A 25,200-nucleotide genomic window follows, 5' to 3' on the forward strand; every position below is an offset into this window, starting at 1 on the left:
TGAGATGTGAAAGAACAAAAGTGAAGAATCTATTGTTTGGTATACAGTACCATGCTCTATGTGCTAACTGTCATTTGTTCAACCTTCATGACCACTTATATTTCATAGTGAAGCAGGGCTCGAAATACCCACTTGCCCACTGGAAAATGCAACCTCATTTTGCTTGGCGCAACTTAATTTTAAACCCAGGTTGCACACTGAGCAACCTGAAATTTTGCAGTTGGAACACTGCTTTTCCACCACCTACATGCATAAGCTTTTGTATTAATTTTTTGATAACATAAACATATTACATAGTTACATATAACTGGAGGACAAGATAATGGATAAGTAGCTGACTTGAAGAAAGTAATAATTTGAAAGTGGGGCAACCTGAAATGTTGATGGCGCAACCTGGCTTTTGACTCAGGTTGCCACTTGGACAACCTGGCTGAAAACAGTATTTCGAGCACTGGTGAAGGCAATTTTTTGACAACTTTTTTTTATTTGCATGCTTACATCAGTTATTGGGTTCCTGGAGGATGTCATCCATACAATCAAATTAACGTGGCATAAATATGGAAAATTGCTGTTTTCATGTTCATCATAGAGATATTGAATCATAAAAGTAACAAAATTTTGACTAATGTTTAGATACATATTATGTCATGATTATCATGTTCTGTATAACTGAGTTATAAATCTGTTTGTATTGAAATTATATTGTGACAAATCATGGAAGAAAATTTGTTTGTATATTGTGTGAAGTTGCCTTAAAGTGAGATAATCACAATTTGTTGAAGATATTTGACTATATTGATACAAATGAAATTATGTGTATATTGATAATGCTGCCTTCTATGTTTGTAAGTGTGTGCGAAGCATCAGTGTAATAACTAGCAATAACGATAACTAGTCAAATGTCTACTAGTTAGCAACTAACTTTATTGTCTTGAAGTTTGCTCTTGAGTGAAAATCTAAACGATTTTAATCTGTACATTACCTAAATGTATACTAGCTCATAAGAGCCGGGCATGTTGTTTTTGTTTGAAGTGTTAGATTAGTCTTACATTGTTTAATTACTAGTACTTGGTAGTTCGCTTGTGATCAAAGTTGACTTCTCAATGTCTGGAAAGGACTCAGTATATTTTATGTACAATGATATTGTCAAAGAAATGCTTACTGGAATGAGAAATTAGATTATCTAAATGTACATAATGCAAAGTGATTGAATACAATGTTTTGTTCAGATTCTGTGTCTCAACATCATTTATCTTAGCATAATGCAGATATAGTAAATTAGAACTATTAGTATGTTATCTACATGTACAAGACAGGATCTTATATGTTAGATGGTAGGTTCTGTAAATGCCTTCTTTGTATCAGAACCTCCTTCAAGTTTAGGTAGACATGGTCAGTATGCCATGTGTACATTGCGCCACCTGCCAACATCCGTCAAAAGTGCACGAGGGATACACGAGTGCACGTTCACATATAGAGATCATTACACCCTTCAGTGAATTAATCGTGGCGTTTTATGATCCGTGTCATATAATGCTAAGATTAGATATGTAACAATTTGTGGCTCTCCAAGCAGAGGTTGGTGGGGAAAATTATGACCTTTTACGTAATGTATGTTGATTGAAAAAGACGGCATATAAGGAAAAGGTCATGACTTAATTTCCCCACCAACCTCTGCTTGCAGAGTGAGATATAAATACAATTGCAAAATTGTACAACCCCTCACATTTGGGCATTTTCGTAAAATCCACTGCTCTCCGTCTTTACAACAGTAGGTTTTAGAATGTTCGACTTTCTCCACATCTTCTCAGTACCACAATTTACAGCCACACCAATGGCCGTGTATGTATTGATGATACAGGACAAGGTATCAGTCCTGAGACAACTCGGCACCTGGGACAACTCGTCCCCAGTCAATCAGTCGTCCCAGGTGCCGAGTTGTCTCGGAATCGTATCATCATAATCATCTGTCGGCTGTGGAGCAGTCGGTCATTAGTTTATGTATACACCCGTCTCCTGATTTTCAAAAACAATTCAATCTCTTAAACTGGATTTAAAAAACGGAGATCTATTTCCGCACGTTTCGAGTTGCATTCATCACTCTTCTTCAGCGTCACTAGGAAGTAGAAGAGTGATGGATGTCACTCAAAACGCCCGAAATTAAATCATCCCGGTAATTTGTAGAGATTGAATTGTATTTCAATATTGTTTTCCTGGATGTCTAACCTTCATAAACGTATCGGCCTCCTGAGTTTGAGCACTAGGAAGAGGGACCCCCAGGTATGAAATTAATGTAATGAAATTTAAATGTAATTGATCGTTCTAATTTTTCAAAACTTTAGCAAGAAGAAAACTACATACGATTGGACGACCTTGGGCACCCCTCGCCCTACTTTCAACCCCCCGCCATGTTGAAATTACTCGCGAAGAGTAAAAGGTCATATATTATAAAGATTAACTATCGGTTCAAGTAGACGGTCGAAACAAACCAGCTCTCATGGAGACATAAGTACTCACGGCATTTTAAGTGTGAGGTCGCGACCCAATGCCACGAAAGGTCAAATCCCCGATTAGAGAGGGGGGGCGCACTTCATATCTCACATGTTTGTCATGAGTTTGAATGGTAGAACTTACAATATTTTACGATTCAGCCAAACTAAAGGAAACAGTTTTCAAGCATTCTGAATAAAGTTTCAAACTCAAGAAATTGGACTTACAGAAATTTTCGACAGATCAACTCGTCTTTAATCAAGTTCAATTTCTTGTGTCAGAAATTATAATTGGCTAACTTACTTCAAAATCACAATGATCTTTACCAACACAGATAAACTTTCAAGTTAATTTTAACTGAAATAACAACGGTACTAATTGACCTGGCTTGTATGTATACACATTTATAGAGACCATGTTGACAAGATCTGATAATGTACAATTTACACATGCCAAAGTTTCTAAAGAAACAGACGTATCAGTTATCTTAAAATCCAGACTGAGAATTAGTTTGAAAACAATTGTAACTGATAAGTACTTGCGTCTGAATCTCATTAGTCATTTTTGATAGATAGTAATTGCTATTGTAACGTTTACTAAGTGCAGTATAAGACCATACAAAGTTTGATAAGGTTACAATGTTTAAGGAACTATCAATTCATTAATCATCTATCCAAGGTTAAACCATACGAGTGTCTACTGATAGATATATACAGTACAGGGATTACTGTACAATATCATAAAATGCCTATAAAAGTAACAAAATTAACAATAGAAGTCAGCGTACAAACGTACAGTAAATCTTATATAAATCAACAATCTTGAAAATAATTACAACAAAGATAGAGCACCTAAGGAATAGCAACGTTAACCATTTCATTAAGCCATGTGCACATTAACAAGGTCTTTAGATTTAATTTAGTAGCCAGTTTAAAAGTCACTGCTCACAAGTTATTGAAAAAAAAAGATTTACCAAACAATTACACAAGTTAACATTTGGCATCAAACGTCGTCGACGGTGATTTCATACTTTCTACAGGACATGTGCAAGGCCATAAAGCTTATACACAAAATAGTATCTAATAGTACACTCCTTCCTCTGATTTAAATGATAAAAAGAAGTCAAACCTTACCTGCCTAGACACAGCCAACACTACTAGTCTCTTTTTGCAATAATGTGAATTACTGTCCATTGTCACATGTATGTCCACTAGGTTTCTAACATATACTTACAATTGGCGTTAGGGCACAAACTTGCAAATGAACTCTTATGATATATGCATGTAATTACCATTTAGTGTGTTTAATGTTTTGATTCCATTAATGCAACTATATGTGCATTAATATTAGTTTGTTGTCGGACTGACGGTCAGATTTGTGTTATCTGAATCATCACTTTGTACATACTAGGTAGGTGTAGATACAAATGTACTGTACCCTATTCTCATCCTCATTACAGCAGTGCTTGAAAAGGTAAACTCTTAAAATCAGTTACAACGAACGCATTTTGCACTAATGTAACAAACCATATACATATCAAGAAAACTTTGCATTTACAAATTCCAAATTATGAACAGATTGAAGATCTCATCATTATCATCATCATTTACTGAATCTCTATCATCAACAACGAATACGAATGGATGAAAATGTAAAATGTTGCAGTTACATGGGGGTATTTTTTATCTAGTCATTGGCTATTTTTTGCCTTCGTCATGACAAAAATGTCGTTAAATCAATTCTAATCAACTGTAAATCAAATTTTGACTAACGTGAGGTTACATTTTCTCTCCAGCACTTGAAACTGGCACAAGTTACATCTTGTCCGCCGTAGTCTTGTTTCCTGCACGGAAGTGGGGGCGAGTGTTGGTCTAATATCACAACAACATGGATTTTCTGATGCAAGAGTACGTTTTAACCCTCAAACCACTGCATGGGGTCAAAACTTACCCCAGTCGTATGTTAATATGTGCCATTAGGGCATTTTTGATTGAAAGCAAATTTCCTCTCATGAGTTTGTTTGTATATATGTCTTATAACTTCTCATACGTTTTTATCAAGATTGGCATATTGTTGATTGGGTTATCCTAGAAAGTTTATGTATGGTCCAGTGGGGTCAAAACTGACCACAGCATTTTTTTAAAACAAACTTCTGGGACCCATGCCTAAACTACTTATTGTATGATCACGAAATTTTCAGAGAATGATGTACATGTAAAACGTAATTATGGTGACAACTTTTGTGTCATTATCATTTTATATCACGACGCCATGACGTCATCTAGTTTGAATTGGCCGCCATCTTGGATTTTGACTAATGACATCATGAAATTAGCATAAATTATGAATATTGAATCATGAAATTTACGTTGAATTTTATAAGATGTCACGTAGAAGTGTGGTTTGCCAAGAAAACCTTAAAACTTGAGTGTTTAAGCCAAAATAAGAAAATTTCGTAATAGATATTTCCGGAATTCCGTTGCCATGGCAACATGAAAAATGATGAATTTTTTTTATTCACTTAAATTGTTTTCTATCAACATTTTCTGAAAAGGAACCAAGTTTGGTGGCCCTAGCATAAGCCATTCAGGGACTATACGACATTTAAGTTGGTGCGGGCATAAAAAAAACCCTACCCGGTCTGAATAGCGTTAGTGCAAAATGTGGTCCTAATGATCTTTTGCATAAATTATGGTAATAAGCTAGAATTATTCGCACCTAATCATTTCAAACTGTCCCACATAGATTAACGAAACTATACATATATACAAATCACAAAAAGTGTTACCAAAAAAATTGTATTTGTACAAAACGTAATGGGGTCAGTTTTGACCCCATACGGTAATCTACGTCGCAAAAAAAGGTACGGTGGTTTGAGGGTTAATCACACTTGCGAGATTTTTAGACAGTTAATTACAAATCCCAAAAATCATATTTTAGTCCGAAAAAAGTGAAATTCGTTTTGCCAAATTTCTCCGTTTCTCCAATATTTCTTAACTACAATGTATCGATGTGTTTGTAAAATGATATCCAATGATCATACATGTACCATGCTCTATCGTAATTGATGACCGGTGTTGTCGTAAGTGTACTTTAAGTCATAGTTAATCAAAGGTCGCAAATGCCTTGTTTTTTCTGTGTTTTTTTTTCTTAAATCAAAAATGAGGGTTGGGAGTAATCCTACCCACCACTACTCCGCAAGGAGGCGGGGAGAACTTTAGAACTTTAGAACTTTATTAAAATCACCACCTTGCAGGCATTTAGCCTGAATTGTGTTGGTGTTTACAAACTTCGTTATTAACATTGTTTAAAAAGTTATTACAATTCTAAGAACACTTGAAATTGAGATATAATAATGTTGCTTAGAAACACAAATTACAGACTTTAACTATATATATACAATTGGGATGGGGTTGATAATCTACGCAAGCCTGACCTAGTCTCGTGTTCTCTCGCGAGACTATGTCACGCTCCGTGAACATGATGTGCTGTCAGACATCGAAAATTTGGAGGCCTGTGTACCTTCAATCATACCATTCTCAGATTTTGCCAAATATAACCAATGTTTCCAGTCTGATTGCCTCGTGAAATTTGCCAAGGCCTTAGGGTCTCACAAACCCACAACATTTACATACAGATACCGTGTAAGTTTTGTTTAACTTGAGAATAGAGATGCTGTTTTACCTGACTTTTGAGATACAATGGAATTAAGAAAGTTAATCGCAAAATGAGAAAAAGGAAAACTCACTTTCAACTAGCGGCGAGTATCCAACCGGCTTCTCCCGAAGTCTGTGGATAGCACTGCCTGCACGTTGTTCAATAATTGTAGATCCATGTTCATGATTATGTGCCAACTTGGAATGAGGTGCCGATTCTCCGCACAGAGACGACCAATGATGGCAAAGTCGCTGAAGACACTAGATTTATCTATAGATTTCAAACCTGTTCCTTCATTGCCTTTGCCATTGTCATTGGCATTAAAAGTTTGTAATTCTATGTCTTTATGATCGGTTTTGGGTACTGTTTTCTCATTACTGGCACCGGTTCCGGAATCATGGGCAGTACCAAAGACAGTATTTGTCAAAAGATCGAGTTGATCGAAGAGTTCGCGCAAAAACCTTTGATCATCATACCATGTTTTGAAGACAAACATTATCGGTAATGGTGCGGCAAACCAAAATGGAATGGACAGTAGAATTGACCCAGCATACAAATGTGTCACTCCACTGATTTCGCACGTAAAATTTTGGCCTTGTGCTATGCAGACAAAACTATTGTCTTCTATTTTCAGAAATCCGCGGATGCCAAACCACATCAGGTACATTACGGCAAGGGCACCAAAGATGACTAAAACGGCAAATTTTGCTTTTTTGCGCCTACTTAGCTTTTTAGAATCGGTCAGTTTGTTCAGAAATTCATGCAGCACATAAAGAGAATCTTTCATTTGCTGCCTGGCAACCAGAAGTTTTTTCTTCTCTTCCTTTTGAGCATCAGATAGGTCTTCTTCATTGTCAATAGCAACCTGCAAATCAACTAGTTTGCGTAGCCTTGAAAATGCGTTCTCGATTTGTTTAGAAATGAAGGTAACCTGCGACTTAAGTTTTGTGCCCACCGATACCTCCCACAGAAAATGAGGTATGTACATTGCTAGTCCAATCAAGGGCACAGAATAGGGAAACAGTGAGATCCAAATTTGATCGGCAAACGGACTATTCTTACAAACGGCATTCAGATAGGTCGCTTGAGGAGAGCTGTAGTTGGCAGGAGGGAAACAGAAGACCTTCTCAGTTTCACCTGTGCGTGGGGAAGAAGGAGATAGCTATTCATAAAGTAGTACGTACGTGTAATACAACATATACACAACAAGATTTTGGAGATCTCATACTTCTAAGAAATAGTTAGAGCTTTGTTCAAATTTTATTGAAATGTCTTTGACATTTGTAGTTTCCATGCATGATTATATTCACATTTATTTACACAATCATGTCACAAGTATGAAATGCCAATCATCTATTACTTAGGAATTAAGCATTTTTGCATCAGTTCTGGAAATGAGGACCTTACTTAGCAATATATAACTGGTATCTGTTAATGTTGCGTCACCCTTGCATCATTGCGGGGTTCTCAAAGATACTCAACGGCTTTCTGAGATAAAGAACGTATTTTCTTATTTTTGTGTATTTTGTTATCTTTTAAGGTATCTCGGTCGGCTAAATTGGCATTTTGACCTTCCACTGTTTTCTTATTAATAAATTAAGAAAGAATGGAGCCGTAACGAATATTGATAGATGGGCATTAGAGAATTCTAAATCTGATTTTTTAGGGCCGAATTGATGACGTCATCATTTTTATTACCTCTGATATTATTTTTTTCTATGACAAAATACAGCACTTTGGTACATACCACTGTAATGAAACTTCGTTTTTCGTTGCATAATGATGGAAGCTACAAACGTAGTGTTGCGCAAATTGATTTCTACTAATGATCTGTAGTAATAGAAAATGTTGGTTCATCTAATTAAAAAAATTAATTCTTAATAACTGCAGATCGTTAGTAGAAAGCAGTTTGCGCAACTTCTACGTTTGTAGCTTCCATCATTATGCAACGAAAAACGAAGTTTCATTACAGTGGTTTGTACCAAAGTGCTGTATTTTGTCATAGAAAAAAATAATATCAGAGGTAATAAAAATGATGACGTCATCAATTTGGCAAAAAAAAAATCAGATTTAGAATTCTTTAATGCCCATCTATCAACATTCGTTATGGCTCCATTCGTTCTTAATTCATTAATAAGAAAACAGTGGAAGGTCAAAATGCTAATTTAGCCAACCGAGATACCTTAAGTCATACTTTTACGTATCACGCAATATCTAAATTATAAAAAAAATCAGAGAAAATAACAAAACAGTGACGCAAGCTTGACGCAAGTGCAGTGAGAGGGCACCTATACCTTTGATGACCTTACGATATATTATTGATGTTTCGTTTTATTATGCAAATAAGATCCTCACTTACATATGCCATGTAAGTTGATGATCTTGTCAAATCAAATAAGAGAGGTGGACGCCCTATCTGCACAAAGAAGTACATTCTTGCCAGGGGTAAATAAACAAAAATATAACAATCTGCCTTGTCTTGTCTTGTGAACTTACCAGCGACTTCACCCAAGAACAGTGTACCAGACACCAGCAATGGGAAGAAAACACTCACAGCCTTCATGAGTCTGTCGAATGACGTGTTTAAGGTGACCTGACCGTGACGACGTTCCCCGGTGATTTCCGGGAGCATTTTCTCTACCATCGCTGCCATTGTTAGATGTGATCTTTGAGGTCAGTTACGTGCGCAACCTGCATGGGTAAATATGGGAATGTTTATCAAAAGGGGGCGTGACACTTCAATTGCCAAGGCTGGTTAAGCTGGGATCCATGTGCGGCTTGTGGCATAGGAAGAGCCTCTACACTTTAAGACTCTAACAAATATATAACACTGTTGCAAAAAAAACGAGGTTCTCCCAATTTCAGTTGCTTTCATTGTGCCTTTAAGTCATTTGACAGTTAGCCTTTATGCATTGTGTCAGAAATTAATTGACAGAAATGTACCTGTCTAGATAGTAGGTACCATTGTACAAAGCCTGCTGTCTTCTTTACTGCTCAATACGTATGTTTTGAAACTTGGGGAGCTGAGTACACGCTTCCAATGATGGTTGCTTCATTCGTAAAGCGTCTGCCTTATGCTGATGATATTTCTGTTGCGACCAATCTTTTGTACTCGACGTGATTATTCCATATGTCTGCTACAAATGTGACTTTTGCTTTAGGAACAGGAGGATAAAATGTGCGAACTAGATTGAAATCAAAGGTTTGGAAACAGCTATGCTGAGGCAATGAATGTAACTGTTACAAAACTCAAGACGCGATTTGATGCCCGGTATCAAAGCCGAGCCCACGCGCTAACCTCGCTGCCACGATCAAACAGGTTATGTAAAGTCTGCCTAGTACTAGTATGTTTCACAATGAGATGTCGTCGTGTCTGTGAGATTTTATCACCTTGCTATCACATATTTTACGACCAAAGTACAAAGTTCTACTGCCAATGTACAGCAACAAGTTAATATGAGAAGTCGAATGTTCTGGTAATTTTTCCAAGCGCTCCCGTCGACATAACTGATACTAAGGCAATGAAATGCATTGAAATCGATGGCGCTCAAGTAAATGACTGCCCTAGGTTTTGATGAAATGGAAATGAACATCACTAAAAAGATAAAACAAAATAACTAAACAGTCTTTAGAAAGGAAAGATGTCGGCGAATAATGGAAAAAAACACGCTGCTTTCAGCGGAGATTTTGTGGCTTTCGTTTCTGTTTCGACCCGTACTTTTTTTCGGTTTTGTAATCAGCGTGATTCTCACATATGTTTTACAAATGTGACTTGAACCTTAGCACAACGAGGGCTGTAATCCGTTAGAGCGCACTAAATAATCTAAATCTAGAATTTTGAAATAGCCACATAGAGACAAAGTAGACTGTACCTCAAATTAACAATGAACGTACCAGTTTCAGAATTGAAGATGCAATTTGAGGTTTTCCTTCTTGCTCACGGTATTAGGGCAGAGCTAGCTAACTTCGCTAGGTCCAACAGGTAAAGACTGCCTAGTATGTTTCACAATGAGAAGTCGCCGTGACTGCGGTATTTAATCACATGACTATCACATGTTCTACGACCAAAGTACAAAGTTTTACGACCAATGTACAACTGAACAGCACTTGAACGAAGAAGATCAAAAGTTTTGGTAATTTTTCCAAGCTCTCCCGGTGACATAACTGATACCAAGGCAATAAAGTTCATGAAAATCGATGTCGTTCAAGTAAAACACTGCTCTAAACCTTGATAAAATGGAAGTGATAATCACTTGAAATTGAGCAATAAAAAGCCATTAAAAAGAAAAATGTCGGAGAATGAAAACAACGATGATTTCCGTGGACATCTTGTGGCTTTCGTTTCTGTTGCGACCAGTACATTTATGCGTGTTTTGTACTCAACGTGGTCCTCACATGTTTCCTAGAAATGTGACTTTAACCTTAGCGCAAGGATGGTTGTAATGCGTAAGCAGTACAAATAGTCTGTACCACAAAAGAACAATGAACGTACCTGTTTCAGAATTGAAGATGCGATTTGAGGTTTTCGTTCTTGTTTTGGGTATTAAAGCTGATCTAGATACTAAACTTCGCTGCGACGGTCCAACAGGTAAGACTACCTAGTGTGTTGCACATTGAGACGTCGCCGTGACTGTGGAATTTCATCACCTGGCTATCACATGTTCTACTACCAAAGTACAAAGTTATACGACCAATGTGCAACTGTACAGCATTTGAACGACGATGAAGATCAAAGGTTTTGGTAATTTTCCTAAGCTCTCCCGACGATATGACTGGCTCTAAGGCGATAGAATTCATGAAAATCGATGGCGCCTAGCTATCACATGTTTTGCGACCAAAGTGCAAAGTTCTACTGCCAATGTACAACAAGTGGACATAAGAAGTCGAAGGTTCTGGTTATTTTCCATTTGCTCCGACATAACTGATACTAAGGCGACATAACTGATACTAAGGCGACATAACTGATACTAAGGCAATGAAAATCGATGACGCTCAAGTAAATGACTGCCCTAGACCTTGATACAATGGAAATGAACGTCACTAAAAAGATAAAACAAAAAAGCCTTTAAACGGGAAAGATGAAGGATAATGGAAAAAAAAAACATGCTGCTTTCAGCGGAAATTTTGTGGCTTTCGTTTCTGTTTCGACCCGTACGTTTTTGCGGTTTTGTAATCAACGTGATCCTCACAAATGTCTTACAAATGTGACTTGAACCTTAGCACAACGAGGGCTGTAATCCGTTAGAGCGCACTGAATAATTTAAATCTAGAATTTTGGAATAGCCACACAGAGACAAAGTAGACTGTACCTGAAAATAACAATGAACGTACCAGTTTCAGAATTGAAGATGCAATTTGAGGTTTTCCTTCTTGCTCACGGTATTAGGGCAGAGCTAGCTAACTTCGCTAGGTCCAACAGGTAAAGACTGCCTAGTATGTTTCACAATGAGAAGTCGCCGTGACTGCGGTATTTAATCACATGACTATCACATGTTCTACGACCAAAGTACAAAGTTTTACGACCAATGTACAACTGAACAGCACTTGAACGAAGAAGATCAAAGGTTTTGGCAATTTTCTTAAGCATGGAAAAAGTTCACCGGCGACATGACTGACACTAAGGCAATGAAATTCATGAAAATCGATGTCGTTCAAGTAAAACACTGCTCTAAACATTGATCAAATGAAAGTGAATATCACTTGAAAATAAAGCAATAAGAAGAATGAAAAGAAAAATGTCGGAGAAAACATGCTGCTTTCAGCTGACATTTTGTGGCTTTTGTTTCTGTTACGACCAGTACTTTAAAGCGTGTTTTGTACTCACCGTGATTCTCACATGTTTCCTACAAATGTGACTTTAACCTTAGCGCAAGCAGTGCAAATATTCTGTACCACAAAAAGACAATGAACGTACGTACCTGTTTCAGAATTGAAGATGCGATATGAGGTTTTCCTTCTTGTTTTCGGTATCAAAGTCAAGCTAGATATTAAACTTTGCTGCGACGGTCCAACAGGTAAATACTCCCTAGTATGTTGCACAATAAGGTGTGGCACATGACTGTGGAATTTCATCACCTGACTATCACATGTTCCACAGCTAATGTACAAAGTTCTACGACCAATGTACAACTGTACAGCACTTGAACGGCGAAGAAGATCAAAGGTTTGGTAATTTTCTCAGCTCTACCAGCGTATTGACTGACACTATACTAAGACAATGGAATTCTCATGAATCAATGTCGCTCAGGTAAAGCCATGCCTCGACCTTTATATAACGGAAATGAATATCACCTAAAGATAGAACGGAACAATGAAAAGCCTTTGAAAAAGAAAGATGTCGGAGGAGGAAACACGATTATTCTTAGCGGAGATTTTGGCGACGCCTCAGGGCCGAGCCTAATAGTATCATTTGCGACCAGTGGACAATAATTCCCGAAATCTCCGAAGGCATGTCAGAATTTTTCCCCAGGCATGTGTAGTTGCATCATCCCTTTATATTTAATATTTAATAACTCGGGAATGGGTTGAGAAATGTCTTCCATAATTAAATGCTTATCATGCAAATCAGGAAGCAATGTGCATAATTAATGAGGACTGCTTATAAATACGTTGCATTTCATGTTAGAATGGTAAAAAATATGCAATACGTAACTCAAGAAGAGAGAAATATCAGGCTTACTGTTGCGGATAGATCGGATTCACAGACATTCCAGAAACTCCACAGCAATTCATCCACACGTGTGTAATTGCACCATCCTTTTGAAAGGGAACAAGCGGTCGCAGAACTCAACCTTCGTGAAATGGGTGATGGTGCGGTGGTGCAGGGTTTATTTGTAGACGTGTCATTGGCTAGCTTAACAGTGTTTATGTTGTTGGAATTATACGTGGATTTTTATGTGTTTGGTGAGGTGCGCCGAAAAAAAGGATTTAGGCAGTAGGCTGTATTTTAAAAGTATTCTATCATCCATCCTTTCTTGTCTGTGCACATGGCACCAACTGTCCCTGTCCATTCATTTCCATGGACAAAGAAAATATCTTTCATCTTTTAAAGATAAAGACTTATATTGACTGGGCTAAAATCGACGGTTGCATCAAACTATCAATAAGATAACACATAAAACAATAACGTTGACCACATCAACGCCGTCATTGGTGAGATCCACATAAATGATCTTCACATCCCCAGCGAACACCTTCAAAATGTGATGGCTGGTGTCGTCACGGAATGCTCCTCCTCAGGTACATAAAAGTATAACTTCCATTTTGGGCTTGCGACTTGGAACTCATGGAACTTTTCAGATGACCCATTGTCTCTTACCCAATCGTTTAAATAACCTATCGGTACAACTGACATGAATCTGCTAACTAGCACTTGCAACCTACCCTAGATTAAATTGCAGAGAAATCAAGACATCAAAGTATAACTATCCGTCTGGGCTTGCGACTTGTGACTCATGGAACTTTTGACATGACCTCGTGCGTGTCTCTCACCTAATCGTTCTCGCGACATGTCAGTACAAATGACGCGCTTATGTTAATTACCACTTGTGACCTATATACTCTACATTACATCGCTGGGAAAACAAGACATAAACGTATAACTTCCATTTTGGGCTTGCGACTTGGAACTTATTGAAATTCTGACATGACCCCGTGTCTCTCGCCCAAACGTTCTCGCCACATATCAGTACAAATGGCGGATTATGCTACTTGGCACTTGTGACCCACCTTTAATTAATCGCTGGGAAATCCAGACATGAAAGTACAAATAATATATATGGGCTTGCGCCTTGCAACTCATGGAACTTTTTAGATGATCCCGTGTCCTTTACATATGATCAGGAAAGGCGACAATCTTCGAAGGGAAAAATTTACCGCAAGGAAAGCCAATTTTTGAATTTTCAGCGGATTTCTTAGGACATAGGAATGTTCAGAGGTCTCATAACTTTGAAATTCTAGATAAAGTTCACCAACACGTTGCAAAAGGACATAAAAACCAAATGGTGAGTTGATAAAATTTCAACTTTGAGATGTACATCGCATGTATTTGTCCAAGTATTGACTTTTCCGGGTAGAGTGGTTAATTTCCAACCATTTAGCCAGGTTATGGGAGCCCTACTGACGACCATGACAAGCCGCGCGTCGTCCAGCTGGCCCAAGTCCTGCCGTGGTGGGAACGCTTTATCCGCCCGCACGGGGTTTGTCAGTCAATAGGACTATACGCCTCGCGACACCTTTTTCTGTCCGGGATAACATACAGGATGCATAATTTCTTCCTTGGAAGAGAGACCAAATGCTTATCCAACAAGAAATTTGTCCGATTTCAGCAGGTAGGATAACAAATCCACCACCGGAAGCAAATGTATCAATGGTTGCAACAATGATGATGTAACATGCAGTCCACTACATTGTGTATCCCATATGTCTAATGTACAATCCCTATAAACAATCTCATCAATGACTACAAGTTACTGTGAAAAACAAACCCTGCTTTGTTCAACAATGTATTGTACCGGTAGTAACTGTTACATGTACAACCCTTTTTAAACGTATAATATAGGCCCCTGTAAACAATATCACCATTGCCCTTATTCATTACCCTTAATCTACAGATTATCAAATCTTATAGGAAACGTTTACACCCCATCATGTATAATGTACTGTCCCTATAGTACCATTGTCTTGTAATCGTCTGGTATATATAAGTCGTGCTGTCCTCTATTGCGCAACTATGACCTTTGGGGTCACTTCCTGTGGGGACGGGGCCATGCAAAACTCCAACCCACGCAGAATGACGTAACTCCTAGATATAAACCACTATTGCGTAATCGCCACACTTAGCACACTAAACACTATTTTTCAAGTACAAACATCCCCTGCAAAACCGTCAAAAGCCACTAGACAAAAAAACGCCTCGTACGTTTCTTCTCCTTCTCAACAGCTACCCACATACCAAATATCAGATCAATCTGTGTTGGCGTGAAGGAGCTGGACTGTTCACAGACACAGAGTTTTGAGGGTTTCTACACATACCTATTGTATTATGCAAATTGCCAGCTAATTTGCATAACAAGCATACAAGTATGTACATCATTACGTAAGCTATCTGCATACCTACAGTCATTAACATCCACCAACCCCTTCTCTCATTATTCCTTCTCAAAACCTAAAACAAGAATTACTTTCACCGCCTCTGCGAAAACCCTAGGTGGCCAAAACTTACACACCTTTTCATGCTTTTACACAGCTACCTACCACTTAAAAATCATCACCCAAACAAGTCCCAAACAAAAAATAGCAAAACCGGAAGTTCCGCTGCAGTACCATAACACGCCGCTAGAGCGCCCTGCCGTAACGCAATTCCTGCCATTCCTTTGTCATGTCTAATCCTACCCACATATCAAATATCAAAACCATCCATTCAGGCGTTCCCTAGTTATCAGGCTGACAAACGACCCCCTGACATCAAAACAGCACTGACTACAAACACTTCGTTTCACGAAGTGAATAACTCAGGATCGAAGGGGTTGACGGATCATTGTGATTTTTGATATGTAGATAACTTCGGAAATGCCTTTCATAGATAAGACCCAAAGCAGGAGCTAATTTGCATCATTGATAAGCAGAGTTTATTAAGCCAAGGCATTTCATTACTTGAAATGCGTAAGCATTGTATGATACATGTAACTAGAAAAGAGAAAAATATCGATAGACATCAATTATGTAAATTTTACCTAATTTACATAATTAATGTGAAATTGTTATTATAGTGTTAAATGACAAAAAAATCAAATCAATTCTTGCGACATTTGGTAGCAACATGTACGTTAAGTTGAACATGCGGACGTAAGTCATGCAGATTAGGGTCTTATTCACATGATTTACGAGAAAATGCTACAATAGCTTTCTTTGCTAAGACTTTTATACCTTGAACACGTTGTTATGTTGGTAGAGGAGATCAACTGATACATTTCATGCAAATGAGGACCTCATTTGTATACTTACTTACTTTTACTTTGGTCGAGCTCCCGCTCGAGCCAAGCTAGAAAGTCGTCTCCACTCCTCCCTGTCTTTCATCAAGGACTGGATTTCCCTCACATCTTGTAAGTTAGTGTCGGCTCTAAGATTGTCGATGTAGTTGACTTTGGGTCTGCCCCGGCTTTTCCTCCCTTTTGTAGGCTCCCATAAAACTAGTTTGGATGCAATAATGTCGGTGTGTCGGACACAGTGAGCAGCAAGTTTCAGTCTCCTAGCCTTGATTTTTTTCCGAAATGGGCGGTAAGTCTTGATACAGCTGTTCGTTGGAGAGTTTCTGCATCCACGAGACATTTAAACACATGCGAAGCATCCGTGTGTAGCATCCGTTCAAACTTTTTATGGAGGATTTTGTGAGTGTCCAAGTTTCGCTCCCATAGAGAAGAATGGACTCCACTGTGGCGATGAAAAGTTTGAGTTTGATTTTCCGTGATAGCTGTGAGCTCCAAACTTTTCTTAGTTTGTGGCAGCTGCTCCATGCCAAAGCTTTCCTTACTTCTAGATCTTTCTCAGAGCTTTCCATGTTTGACCCTAGATATTTAAAGTTCTTCACCTCCTCCACTAAGTCACCACTCCTAGTTTTGATCGTGATGGGAGCAGCTAGGTTGTATGCCATGAATTTGGTTTTCTTTGCGTTTAGGTGCAACCCCACTTTTGCAGATTCATTTTCTAGACGCAGAAGTACTTCTTATGCTTGGAGGATTTTCTCTGCCAGTAGCGCGATATCATCGGCAAAGTCTAAATCATTTATTACTACAGGGGGATAACGACTGCTTTTCCTGCTTTCTAGCTCAAAACCGAGCTCAGTCTCTCTGTCCCCGAGCGTCTGGCGCATGATATAGTCAAGAACAAGTATAAAAAGATAGGGTGCTAGTGTGTCGCCCTGTAGGACTCCTGCAGTGATACTGAACAATTCAGTTTCGCCATCCGGGGTCAGCACTTTTGCAGATGTGTATTTGTTCATTTGTATAATCAATGAGAAACATTTATAATAGGTCACTCGTCATAACAGATCTACTTTCTTGTTAAAAGCAATGCCCTACAAACATCTATCGCGTAAAACAATCTTCATACATACAGCTACGTGAAAGGATAGAACACAAACAAAAGGGGCAGTCTTTTTAGCGAATGCCCACAAACGCCAACTCTGAGAAGGCCGCGCTGCACGAATCTCATATTTTTTGCTTGAAATATTCAAAATATTTGAGAATTTCTCTTCAGATCAAAAATGTTGAAATGACACTTCAAAGTTTACGCCATTGGACCCCACTCGGGTGTTTGAGGGCTAAGAATCTCAACTCCCAAAATTGATCGTTTTAAATTTTCTATATCCGTAAACAAAGCTACATTTAGCGATAAGCTCAGTTCAGTCAATAAGAAAAGTACATAAGAGTGAACTCCTCAGCCTACTTCAAACCCTGTCGACATGTTTGAACGACTCATGAAGAGTAAAGGCCATATATCATAATGATTATCCAGCAGTCAAGCAGGAGTTCAAGTAGTCGGTAGAGAACAAACCTGCTCTCATGGAGATACAAGTACTCACGGCATTTTGAGTGCGAGGTCGCGATCCAATGCCCCCAAAGGCCAAAGCCCCGATTAGAGATTGTGGGGGGGGGGGGGATATCTCACATGTTTGTCATTAATTAAAAATTGTAGAACTCACGAAATTTTACAACTTAGCCAACCTAACGGCAAATTAAGAAATAACTTTCAAGCATAAAAAATAAGATTAAAATATAACACAAGAAATTGGACTTACCCACATTTTGACTGATCTACTCCTCTTTAATCAAGTTCAATTTCATGGGTTGGAAATTACTGTTTAATTTTATTCACAGTGACTTTCACCAACACGAATGACCAGTCAATATTCAACATTTAACATATTGAACCATCAGTTAATCAGGGGTTCAAGTAATCGGTCGACAACAAATCAACAACAAATCTGCTGTCATGGAGATACAAGTACTCACGGCATTTTAAGTGTGGGGTCGCGATCCAATGCCCCGAAAAGCCAAAGCCCTCTGAATAGGGAGGGTGTGTCACTTCATATATCTCACATTTTTGTCATGGTTATAAATGGCAAGTTATCATATACTTTAGCCAATCTAAGGGCACATGAGGAAAAATAAGTGAATGCTAACACATGGATATACTCAAGTTGGGACTGACATAGACCAACTTATTCGGGATGTGTGGTTGCAGGGGGAGGGGGGATCTTATCATAAAGAACGCTGGGGGTGGGGGGGGCTGTCTAGTAAGAGAGGGTGACTCACTCGTGAAGATAATGGTGGCGTTATGATAATGGGTACTAATTGGCCTACATTGTAATTAAACCCATTTACAGAGACCAACTTTGACAACAATCAGATAATGTACATTACACAAAGAACGCAAACAACTGGCTAAGTCTTTGAAGAAACAAACGTTTCACAATCACTTATGATATTATTTATGGCCGAGAGTCTGAATACAAGACAATGTAAATAAAAAGAAAATGAGTCTCATTCTTAGCTTATTGTAAAAGATAGTGGGGGATGAGTTAAAACTAAATTCAGCATAAAATCATAGTCATTGAAGTCAAGAAAGCATCATACAAGCTCTCGATTGATTTTATTATCTATCAAAACCATACTCCTGATTAAATATCAATTGGTATCGAAGGATTCCCTAAACAAGGCTACTGACTTCGTGTACTGCCGTATTGCAAACATTTACAGCCAATCTAACTAATTAATCACAAGATTTATCATATCTAGCACCAGATCACAAACCTTGGAATGGTCTACATTCAAAGTTAGCTTTTGGTATCAAACGTCATTAACGCTAGTTTTACATGTTTTTCTCCATGAAGTTTATTTTCTTTTTCAACCTATTTGTAAAAGGCCATAAAGTGCAGATACTAGACCTACACGTCCATCTATACGTCTTAATCTGCTTCCAAAGCAGTAGCTAAACACAACCTGTCAAGACACAACCATCACTAGTATTCAAGTATAGTCTCTTTTTTATGATAATGTTAATCGCTGTCCATTATCACCTTTGCATCCCCTTATGTTTTAATATGTACCTTATATATGTGCCTTAGTACTTGCAAATAAAGTTTCTTATAATTCATGTATGTGGCGACCATCAGAAGTATTTGGTAGTTTCATCTAGTCACTCTCTACATCTATACTACTATGTTTTTGCCTGATAGTCAAATATTTATTACTAAATGTACTTCGTTTTGATCTTCATTAGAGGAGCCCCTAAAAGATACATCAGAGTTTCAACGAAAATCATTTTGCGACGATTATAAGCGCTAATGTAGCAAATTGGACTAATATTATAGAAACTTTGTACTTTGTATTAACAAAGTCAACGTCTTTACCAGACTGACTCTATCTTGGAACAACAAAATGGACACTCAATTGTTAATGCTAACATTGCCTTCAGCCAATCCTTGGTCATCACTTGTCGCACCGTCTTGCGTGATCTCGTCTTCTGCAGTGAGGATCTGCTTACTTGATGATGGGCCACCAGATGAATGTTGAGCGTGCATTAGCACTTCTTCAATGTCAACAATGCTTGCTGTCTGCTGACCACCCACACTTTGGTCATCGTTCTCGTCGGTATCGCGATTTGGTTTCTCTGTAAGAATAAACAACTCTAAATAAGACAGACGTCAAAGGAAGAACGTTCAAAAGTAGATTTAATGGTAATATTACTTCCATGAAAAATGCAGGTTATATCTAGGTCTTCATGGATTTTCTTCATATTTGGTATGTGGGTATTCGTTGATGAGACCTAGAAATTATAAGCGTTTGGGCCCCCTAATATTACTTCGGATCTTTCAGTTTGATATCTTGTGCTCTGGGCATATTATGGTTACTACTTTCAATTGCGCAAGGGCGTTTTTGTTAAAATGGTCCCAGGACGAAAAAAAATTGAAAAAAAGAAGGTCTGTTTTCCTTCATATTATGCATGCCGGTGACCTGGGCAGAGATGTGCAAAATAAGGCGCAAGTTATTGAAATACAGATTGAATTACTATTGATGAAATTCTATAAATCTACCGATTTCGATAACAGGACTTCAATACATGTTACACCCGTGACAGTGTAAATCATTCAAAGGTGAACATATCTTGACGGATGTCTTCATTTGCATAAGATTTAAAAAAGTCCTAAATGTTTCATGGAGGCATGACGTCACTGAACCTATATCATCATGTGTTATTACTATGAACAAACACTTCATATTTAAAGAGTCACTTGTGGCATCTCACCTTTTAGCGTCATTAGTGGCGTTCCATCCCCTGACAGATCCTTGTCTTCTGTGTGTACGGTCGGAAAACTTGATGATGGGCCACCTGATGAAGGTTGTGAGGGTGTCACTGCTTCATCACTTCCTGCGACAGAACCTGTCCTATGATTTAGTAGTTCTGAAAGGATGAACGTTCATAGTAGATTTGATAGATAAAGGGCTATGTACAAGTCAATAAAAAGATTAATGATTCAACATGTCAACTCAATGTATAAAAGGAAAAAAAAAGTAAAGTAATCTAGTACCTGACGTATCGTCTGGGTCATTGTCGCCGGGCGGAAAACAGCAACTGCAGATTCTGTTCGCTTCTTTGAGATGAGAGAAATGTAAGAACAGAGAGCTATATGTAGGTTTTGTTCTATAAGGTTATCAAAATTCATAACACATGTTAACTTGCTTGCATTACTTACTATTAGGTGTATGAATTGGGGAAATTTTGGGTTCTATTTTATCAAGATTGCAGTCATGACATACATGCTTTCCAGGAGGAGCAAGGTTTTGTCTGAGACGTTACGCCCAGCATTCAGATTCAGATGTGTCTAATTCTAGTTGCCGCATCAGCAACTCTCTGACACGTTTAATCCCATTCAGACCGGGGGGGGGGGGTAACTTTCATGTCGTATAACGCAAGAACGGCTTACGCTAGAGCCACCAAATTTTTTTAGGTTTCCTAAAATAATGTTGGCAACAATCTCAAGTTTGAAAAATTTGCGCTTGCTGAAATTTCGTCGGAATACCCTTTTTTCATGGGTCCAGCCAACTTATTCAAAATATTGATGTCATAATTACGTCATATAACGTCATTATAGCGTCAATTTTTTTTAAAAATCGTACACATTATGTTTAGATTATTCCCTAAAAATAGGGTGGTTACAATAAGTCGTTTAAGAGCTAAAGGTCTTAGAAGGGGAGGGCCTCAAAAGCAGCCCCTCCAGGGATGACCAAAAAAGCCCGGTCTGAATAGTGTTAAACCTGACATACCGGAAAGCAGTCCGCCCACTTATGTTGCCGCCTGCGGTCAATAGGCAACGTAATTTTTTCAACAACAATACAATTCAAAACGGGAGTCTGATTGTCTGACGGTTGGCCATTGCTAACGTAGCAGGAAGGACACATCGCAAGCCAGGGTCGTGACTCAATATAGTGAAGGGGCCTGACATGAGAGGATTGACAAACATTTCTGATCTCAGAAATGATTAATGCAGGAGCAATGTGAGATAGCTTGGCCTATGTAAATACAGAATACGGCACGGTGGAACCCGTTTTACCAGATGTTTGTATGCATTGGACTTAAAAAAAAAACGTTTATAGAAAATAAGAGAAAAAAACTCACTTCCTTGTGTATTATCTTTGCTTGCTCGTTTGATTTCGTCGCTCATCTGCATGATCATGTTAAGACTTGAAATGAGGTGTCTGTTCTCCCCACAGAGACGGCCGATGATAGAAAAGTCACTGAATGCACTGGATTTAATTGTGAATACTACACCTTTATCGTCAGTGGCATTCTTTGCTAAACGATCGAGGCTCGTGATGACATTGCCCAAAAACGTGTAATTTTTGCAGCATATTTTGCAGAAAAAGATAAAGGTCAATATCGATGCGGCAATGCAACATGCCAAAAGCAGAAATGACACATGATACAAATGCTTAACTCCAACGATTTGACAAGTAGATTCTATGTGCGCGTCGGCCTCTGTTTCATTGATCGAGCTGATAACTTTTACATTGCAGACAAATGAATTGTCTTTTAAGAATCTACTAGCAAAAAATGCCAGATACACTGAGCAACCACAAGCACAGAAGAGCAAAACCCCTAATTTTAGTATTTGACGCGTACGTAGCTTATTTTTACCGTTTAGGTATGTGACAAATTCAGTAAGCCTCTTAACAGAATCTTCCATTTGCTGCCTGGCGACTAGAATTCTATTTTTCTCTTCCCTTTGGGTTGCGGATATAAATATAAATAGGTCAAGAACATTGTTAGCTTTAATGTCTCTAGCTTTCAAATCAACGAATTTGAGGTACAATGAAAATGTGTTCTCGATTTGATTTGATATGAAAGCAATATGCGATTTCATTTTTGCGCCTACCGCCACCTTCCAAAGGAAATGTGGGGAATTCATGACTAATGCAATTAACGGCACAGTGTAGGGAAACAATGGGTACCAAATGTGATCGTTCGGCAGATCTTCCCAACAAAAGGCGTTGAGAAAGTTAGCTTGAGAAATGGTTAGGTGTGAAGGAGGGTAGCAATAGACGTTCTGGAATTCACCTGTGGAGACAAGACAACAATCCGTAAATCCGGTATCTCGCTATACTGCAAGATAGTCTATTATCTTTCACCCTCGTTTGCGTCTTGTCTATTGTATAATAAGTTAGCGATCTTCTCCACGTCACCCTAAATAGCACAAGTTGTCCATAGTATAAAATACTTATCTCAAAAAAGAGTGTAAATGATTTATGTCTGTTGATAGTCACTTTATCTAACTTCAAAATACCTCAAGCATGGCATTATGAAATGATATTTTCTTCTTAAGAATGCAATTCGATGTTATATCGATGCTCCTTTCTTTCCCAGTTTGGTCACACTGACTTGATCATATGGATGACATCTGCAAGTGCATGAATTTTTGTCAGTTCCCTTATTCTGTGCAAAATAAATGCGAGTTATCGCATCAGCTAACAGCCATGACTATAGCATTTCCAGAAGACGATATACATGCATAAAATCTATAAGTTCTGCTGTAGTGATATAGAAAACCGCTTTGGGATCTACAAAATTAATCCAATTTGTCTTTCATTTTGTCGACAGCTACCCAAATATCAAAAGGGTCCATCTACAGCTACTCTACTTGTGCTGTTTGCAAGAACACACAAGCACCTGTGCCTAAACAGAGATGTCGAAAGATTGTACTTATTTACTTTATGTTGTGGACTTACCAGTGATTTCACCCAGAAACAGCGTTCCAGACACCAACAATGGTAGCCAGACGGTCAGAGCCTTCATGACTTTGTCAAACCACGTGTTTAAAGTGATGTGGTCGTGTGAGCCTTCTTCAGAGACATCTGCAAGCAGTTTCTCTACTATCTCAGCCATTGTAAGGTGCGATCTTTGGGTCAATTACGTGCGTGGCCTGCCTGGGCAAATATGGGAATGTTTGTCAAAACGGGGCGTAACGTTCCATTGCTGTTAACGCAACTGGTAGATTCAATGCACGTCTTGTGACCTGGCTATAGTGGGTGATTAAAGACCATTTTCATATAGCCAGAGGTCGTTGACAAATCAGAAGACCCCATTTCATGTTGGTTATGACACCAGAACACAGGGAGAATAATGAACAGCCATGCATTAAATAGTTTAATTAACACGTATGTTAAGGTTTAATGACCTGCCTGTTCCTCGGTGTATATAGTGTGATAACGCCTGGTCATTTGCTATAACCACCTCATAAAAACGGTTTCATTCGATGGTTATAGCAAAGGACCAGGCGTTATGACACTATATACACCTCGGGGTGGGTCATTAATCCTTAATCAAATGTTACAAAATGTTGACAAAATTTTTTACCGGATTATATTTCTATTGATAGGAGCAGTGTCTAAAGTTTACAGTAATCATTGTAAGGTTAACTGTCAAAGATCTTATTTGTCCATCTATAGTAAGTACTAGTATCCCAATTATATGGAACAAATATGCTGCCTTTAGCCGGGAGATTCAGTTGTTTTCGCTTCCGTTGTGACCCGAACACACACATTATTTCTAAAAATATCACTTTTATATTTTATATGGGTAGGGATGTGCGATTGAGACAATTGAGTTCATATTAAATTTAAAAATTTGCTGTTTCCTTTTAATTTCTTTTTTTATGGTGTAAAAGGCCGACCTAGTCAAAAATTACCCAATGGGATACATCACTGCGACCAGACTATCACATGCTCTGCTACCAAATTAAAGTACAAAGTTTTACTGCCAATGTACAACAAGTGAATATAAGAAGACGAAGGTTCTGATAATTTTTCCAACCGTTCCCGATACTAAGGGAATGAAATTAATGAAAATCGATTACGTTGAAGCATAACCGTACCTAGACCTTTATATAAGGAAAAATAAAACGATACAACGAAAGCCTTTAAAATAGAAAGATACTGAGGATTAAAAAAATGATGATATCAGCAGCGGAGATCTTGTGGCTTTCGTTTCCTCTTGCGGCCAGTACTTTTTGCGTGTTTTGTACTCGACATATGTTTCGGACAAATGTAACTTTAAACTAGCGCAAGCTAGGAAGGCTGTAATGCGTAAGCTTCAGTCAGTGCCGTAAACAGGCAATGAACGTACCTGTTTCAGAATTGAAGATGCGATTCGAGGTTTTCTTTCTTGTTTTCGGTAACAAAGCCGAGCTACCTAACCTCGGTGCGACGGTCCAACAGGTAAAGACTGCCCAGTATTGTGCACAGCGAGACGTAGAATTTGACTGTGAGATTTTACCACCTGGCTATCACGTGTTCTACAAACAAAGTACAAAGTTCTACGGCCAATGTACAACATCATTTGAACGAAGGAGACCAAAGGTTCTGGTAGTTTTGCCAACCTCCCTCGGCGATGTGATTGATACTAAGGCAATAAAATTCACGACAATCGGTTGCGCTCAAGTAAAACCATGCCTAGAACTTTACATACTTATTAAGTAAACTATATATCACTTAGAAG

General features: G+C 38.3%; 1 protein-coding gene across 1 annotated transcript; it reads right to left on the bottom strand.

Annotated features, from left to right (window-relative positions):
• Positions 1–19,594: 19,594 nt before the first annotated feature.
• Positions 19,595–24,954, bottom strand: LOC118422254. The gene is made up of 7 exons (XM_035829773.1): positions 24,829–24,954; positions 23,433–23,630; positions 22,659–22,764; positions 21,826–21,953; positions 20,738–20,800; positions 20,455–20,610; positions 19,595–19,818 (listed from the first exon to the last, which is right to left on the bottom strand). The coding sequence occupies exons 2-7, from the start codon at positions 23,587–23,589 to the stop codon at positions 19,595–19,597; spliced, it is 834 nt and encodes a 277-aa protein (XP_035685666.1). The 5' UTR covers positions 23,590–23,630; positions 24,829–24,954.
• Between the last annotated feature and the right edge of the window lie 246 nt (positions 24,955–25,200).

Source organism: Branchiostoma floridae, chromosome 9, assembly GCF_000003815.2.
Source record: "Branchiostoma floridae strain S238N-H82 chromosome 9, Bfl_VNyyK, whole genome shotgun sequence".
Taxonomy (NCBI): domain Eukaryota; kingdom Metazoa; phylum Chordata; class Leptocardii; order Amphioxiformes; family Branchiostomatidae; genus Branchiostoma; species Branchiostoma floridae.